Below are 6,048 nucleotides of genomic sequence, written 5' to 3'. Positions count from 1 at the left end.
GCTCTGGTGCCACTGTGGATGCTGACGTTTTAACTGCCAGGCATTCTCACCAAGGAATTCACCCCCACCCCCAATCTGGGGACCTCTTCCTGTGCTTTTTTCTGACCTACCATTTACCGTGTGGACTTGCTAGTTTCCTCATCTCTCAGGCCCAGGAGCCTTTAAGCTCTCGGCAGCCAGGGACTCTCCTCTTCACTGCTGTGTCCCCAGCACCTAGCGTTTGTCTGTCTCATGGATGTTTGTTGAAGGGCCACAATGTGAATGTGCATCTGGTTTCCGTTGGTGTCCTGACAGACGCCAAATGCCAGGCAGCGTGTCCCAAATCCCAGCTACCCCCCCGACCCATCCCCAAACCTGCTCCTCTCCTGTCTCTGTTAATGGCACCCACCACGCACCCAGTTGCTCCAGCTAGCAGCCTTGGAGTCATTTCTTGACTCCTGTTTTTCTCGCGTGTCACGTATCTGGTCCTTAGCAAAACCTTTTGATTCAATCCTAGAAGCAGGTCCAGAATCTGCTATTGCTGTCACCTCCCCCACTTCCTTGGCCCAAGTCATCAGCGTTTCTCAGTGGCCCTGGTGCGTCAGCCTCCTAACTGGCGCCTCTGCTTTCTCCCTTGCCTCCTATAGTTTAGTGTTGACACAGGAGCCAGAGTGACCTTGAAAATAAATCATGTCACTTCTCTGATGATCTCCCCCCTCAGTGGCTTCCTTTGACACAGTAAGATCTGAAGTCCTTTTTGTTGTGGCCTCCACCTGGCCTCACCTGTTTCCCCAGCCCCATCAACTGTTCACCCCCTTCCCTCATTCTGCCCAGCCCCAGTGACCACATTTCTGAGCATGCCAGGAACTCTCCCACCTCAGGGCCTTTGCACTGGCTGTTTCCTCCATCTGGACTCCCTTCCCCAAGATGGCAGCAAGGTCCACTCCCTCACCTCATTCACATCTCTTCTTGAATTTCACCTATTCAGAGAACCTAAAATAGCGCCTCCCTCCCCTCTTCCTATGTCTTTCCCTTGTTGAACTTTAGAGCACGTATCATAACTTTATGAACATTTTAATCTATGTATTGTCTTCTTCACCTTAGAGTATAAGCTCCATGAAGGTACTCAACAAATACTTATTATTGAATGAAGGTGCCCATGGGAGTGGCACCCAAACTGGGAAGCCAGGGAGGGATTCCTAGAGGAAGGGGCAGTCCCTTTGTTGCTGCTGCCAAAGGGGGCGTGTGGGCCACACGTTCAAGGGTGCACCAGATATACCAAAGGGAGGCTCCTTGTGGGATCATGTGTTCCCCGAGGGTCAGGGCCATGCCCTCTCAGTGCCACCGAGCCTATCCCCTATGTCTTTGTCTTCCTTCCGTCTCCCCATGCAACCTGTGGTAGAAAGTAGTTGTCAGGAAAATTATGTTATTGACAGTTTGCTTGGGGAAGGAACTGCAGTGGTCCAAACCATTTTGGGTTCTTCCCAGTGACCTGGCACCTTGTGGATTTGACCAGCCTGCTCTCTCGGCCCTGAGATGCAACTAATTCCAGCGAATCGAGTTAGCTGTGTGACACTGCTCTCTTCCTCGGGACTTACTAACTGGACTTGGTGTTCCTGGGCATTTTCCTTTTTCTTCATAGCCTGTTTCTGCTGGCCTTTGTGTTAGAAGGTGGGGCTGTTGATAGAGCTGCCTGGAGAAACTCAAGACAAGAGAAAGGTGCTGGACCTCACAGGGGTGGGGCCGTTCCTGGGGTGGTCCTGGGAGGCTAGGGTAGAAGATAGGTGTCCCCCTCCAAAATACAGAGTTAGATGGGTTTGTGCCTGGCTTTCGGTAATCTTTCCAAAGGGAATTTTGTGAATGGAGAATGTACCCGGGAGACAGTTGCCTTTAAGTTTGAAATCTCTGCGTCTGCATGGGACTGCTCTATTTTGGACTTTGGTCTCAGGTCCCAAGGCTCTATGTGGAATGGGAAATTCCACTTAAGGGCATGGAGCTGGGCTAGGATCTTCCGCTGAAGGGTTGTGTTTAGAGCTCACCAGCTCCTAACGCACCTGTGAGTCAGGCAGCAACAAAGTCTGGTGTCCACAAGAGAGAAAGAAGAGGGTGAAATGAATCCCAGGTGCCACCCCACGCTCCCTGTCACCCCAGCCCCTGTTCCCCTGGCGTGGGCTCCTAACACAGGAGAGAGTCAGCACAGCCCTCAGGACGGCACGGCACTGTGATGGCCTTAGCATCACCCTCCCCTCTCCCTTTGTCTCAATAGACATATACCTGCGTTCACAATGAACTAAACGGGCTTCTGAAAGACCAGGTGTCCCTGACGGCATGAGTTTCCCCTTCTGCTGAATAGAGATTGTGCCTGGGAGAAAGGGCTCCCAGGCCCTTTCCCTTTCCAGCAAATCTGGGTCCCGGAGTTGCAACCAGGTAGAAAAGGACCCACCTCTGCCCCTGCATGGATCCCAGGCTGTGGCAACCGCTCCACCCCATCTTGCCTCGGGGGCTTTGAGGGGAAGCCCAGGCAGAGCGGTGTGTGTCGGAGGGCAGGTGTGAAGTTATAGACTGGGCTACAGCGCCTCATCCTGGGGGATGCTGGCCGAGGACACCTAGGGATGATAGGGGGCGGGGCTGCGCTTAGTGGACAGGAGATCCCCTGGTAGGATACATAGGGGTGGCAGGGAAATCGGTATTAGGCAGTGCAACAGGGCCTCGTGGGAGCTGGTGGGTGGTTCCCCTTCCCCTCACTCTGTTTCTGTCTCTTTCTCTGTCTCTCAGTCTCTGTCCTTCCTCCCTTCCTTCTTTCCTGTGTTTTTCTCTGCATCTTCTCTCCACTAACTCTCTGACTCTCCCGGGCTCTTGGTTCCTACTCTTCTCAGCATCACTTCAGGCTTGGTTTTGGATCGCTGTCGTGCCACCTCTCACCCCCAAAGCTGTATCACCACCCAGCTTCAATGCCACACATTCTGCCTGACAGCCCTGGCTCTCAACCTCAGATTCCAGGAGACTCTTAGGGGCCCCGCCTGGACCAGATGTCCACTCTCGGCCCCATCAGCTGTGGGCAGGCAGACAGAGGTCAGGTGGCTCGCCGGCTGCATCATCCAGGGGGTGAACAGGACAGGCTCTCTCAGAAAGGGGCGTGGCTGGGAAAGAGAGGAGGCGTAGATTCAACCCACAGGGCTCTATTGCTCCAGGTGAGTTCCTGGTTATTGAATGGACACTTCCAAAGTGACTTAACGTCTTTGAGCTTTAGTTTCTTCATCTGAAAATCGTATCCATCGCAAGGATTGTTGCGACGTTAAATGAGGTAATGTCAAAACAGTCAGTATCTGATAGCACTAAAAAAAAATCAGGTATCTCTCTGTTCTAGGATCCCAAAGAGTTCTGTACACCCAAAGGCCATGCTGGCCCTATACCAAGGGGCATCTGATATGTTGCTGTGGGGCAAATTGCATTTCGAGGGGGAGAAGTTAAGTTCGTGGTGCCTGGAACTCCTGGGTGGAGGTCCCCCCTGCTGGGTGGAGATCACCTAGTCCCACTGTTGCCACAGGCCATTGGTAGCCCTACTGTAAAGAATATGGATCCAGGGAATTCCCCGGTGGTCCAGTGGTTAGAACTCCGAGCTTCCACTGCAGGGGGCTCGGGTTCAATCCCCAGTCAAGGAACTAAGGTCCTGCGAGCCGTGCGGTGCAGCCAATTAAAAAAAAAAAAATGTGGATCCAATCCTCGGGATTCATATCCTGGCTTTGCGCCGCCAGCTGGCCCTAAGACATGGGGCTCGTTACTTGACCTCTTTAATCTTGAGTTTCCTCATCTGTACGCTGGAGACAGTCACAGCACCCCTCTCAAGGGACTAAGAGAGATACCGCAGGCAAACTGTTTTGCATAATACCTGGCATTTGGTAAACTTTCAATGAACTGATAACTGCTGTTATGATTTCAGAAACGTGGAAACAAACATGGAGCAGAGAAGTGACAGGCTGATGGAGAGAAGGCAGTGAGTGGCAAGGGAAAGTACAGCGTCCTGGGGTCCCACACCCTTGCTTCTAGTGGTCCCACACCCAGTTGGGTGGTCCCCTCACTCTCCCCACTCACTCGAGAACAGGCTCTCTCTTTGTCGGGGACTAGCGGCAGAGAGAAAGTTGACCACTCAGCCAGAACTGGGAGAGCTTCCACAGGAGAACATTTCCTTTTTATTGTCTGTAAACTCTTCTTTGGTAAACAAGAAACCCAAAGGGAAAGGGAGCACGCTGAGTCAAGGACAGGGCCGGTGCCCGCCACGAACAAGGAGCTCTGAGAAGACAGCTACACCACTAGCGAGGCGGGGCATGGAACCTGGGGGTTCGGGGTGGCTGGTGGCATAGGGGAGAGGCAGAGGGGAGGGTGCACTCTGTTGGACATAGAAGCCTAAATCATACAGCGAATGAGCTCATGCATCACAGCGAAGAGAACGAGGGACTCCCCACCTGTGCCCCCGCCCACCTTCTATGCGGTTGGTGCCCCTCTGCATGCAGAGCGCTGTGACTGGTCATCCAGGGTTGGGTTGGAGGGGGCTCCAGGGGGCCCGTCAGCAGCCCCTTCTCCATCTCTTCTTTCCTGCTCTGCAGGCTGGGGTGTGTGCAGATGGCAGGGGCAGCGGGAGGGATGCTCAGGATCTCCGGGTCTGGGTGGAAGTGGCAGGGCAGCAGGGGCAGGTTTGAGGGGAGGTGGAGAAGCAGCCCCCATCCCCCCTTTTACATGGGTGGCTCACTGCAGAGGACAATCTCCAGGTCCTTGCGGTAGAGCTTCCCCGCCTCGGCCAAGGACATGACGCTCTTTTTGTAGCTGGTGAGCTGTTGGATGTTCATTTCCTAGGAGACAGAGAGGGAGAGGGTAAGAGGCTCAGAGGACGGCCCCACCTACACGGCCCAGCTGTTCATTCAGCCAGGACCTTTCCCTTATCCCATCTCAGTGCAAGTAGCTTAGAGGCACACAAAGCATGGGCCTTGGGAGTCAGAAATCCCCGGATGAAAAACACTCTCCCTTTCACTTAGTGGCTGCATTGCTTTGGGGAAAGTATTCAACCTTTGCTGAGTCTCAGCTGCCTCGTCTGTAGAATGGGTACAGTAACAAGCCTGCCTCATTGAGGTGTTTTGATGATTACGTGAGGAAATGAATGTAAACAATACTTAGCACAGTACCTGACACACAGCATGCACTCCAAACAGTAGCTGTTGATGACAGTCATTATCTATGCATAGCTTCTCTAAATTCCTCTACCTCAGTGAGCCTCCATTTACTCAATCTCCTGGGTCCCTGCAGGTGAGGAGGAGAATGCCAGGGGAGCTCCCTGGTTTCGTCTTCAGGCCCCTTGGATCATGCTTCCCTAAAAGCCTCACCCAGCGAAACAAGGGATTCTAACTCCTTTCTCCTCCAGCGGCAAGCCTACCAGCCTACTGCTTGTTCACTGGCTCCTTGTGGCCTTGAGGGGCACTAAGACAGGTGACCCACAGACATATGCCCAGAGTCTCATACAAAATGGAGGCCAACATGTACAGAGCACCAACAGCCCACATGCCTTGTGTTGCTTTGGATGGAAATAGCCGAAAGTTCTGAAATAGAGCAAAGTCATCATCAACGTTGGAAACTCAATAAACAACTGTCTTTTTCTTTCCCTTCTCCTTTCTCTTCCTCCTCCTTTTGTATGGAACACGTCGGCAGATCTTTTTTTTTTTTTTTTTCAAATAGTTCCCCTTCCAGGCTGATGGGTCATTATCTCCATTCAGCTAATGAGAAAAGTGAGGTGTAAAGACTAAGGTGTTGGCTAAAGGATGGGACCAACTCTACAGCCATAAGGAGTCTTGGTCCCCTGAGTAATTCTTTACGTGGCTCACCTGCCCTCAGTGCTCCAAGGTCAGTCTTTTATTGCATCATTTGGTGACATCCCCTCACGTTACTGATTCCTGGGTTTGTGCCACCACCCAGCCCCAAGGCACTTTGCAAGCATCTCTAGCTTTGAGGGGCATCTTCACTAAAGTTGTGAAGTTCCTGGAAAAAATGTCACCTAGTCCATAACACCAGGGTGTGCCTGAG

The 6,048-nt window shown here is 52.5% G+C and overlaps 1 protein-coding gene across 2 annotated transcripts in view; it reads right to left on the bottom strand.

Moving 5' to 3' along the window:
• Positions 1–4,137: 4,137 nt before the first annotated feature.
• Positions 4,138–6,048, bottom strand: part of CALB2 (calbindin 2) — a 28,928-nt gene continuing 27,017 nt past the window's right edge. For both annotated transcript variants that reach the window (XM_029213530.1, XM_029213531.1), the window contains one exon: positions 4,138–4,826. In XM_029213530.1, coding sequence (XP_029069363.1) covers positions 4,710–4,826 — 117 coding nt within the window. In that variant the 3' untranslated portion in view covers positions 4,138–4,709. The remainder of the gene's footprint in view (positions 4,827–6,048) is intronic.

Source organism: Monodon monoceros, unplaced genomic scaffold (genome assembly GCF_005190385.1).
Source record: "Monodon monoceros isolate NGI ecotype Baffin Bay Population unplaced genomic scaffold, NGI_Narwhal_1 Super_Scaffold_10, whole genome shotgun sequence".
Lineage (NCBI taxonomy): Eukaryota > Metazoa > Chordata > Mammalia > Artiodactyla > Monodontidae > Monodon > Monodon monoceros.
Note: the sequence above shows the minus strand (reverse complement) of the source record. Positions and strands in the feature narration are given on the sequence as shown.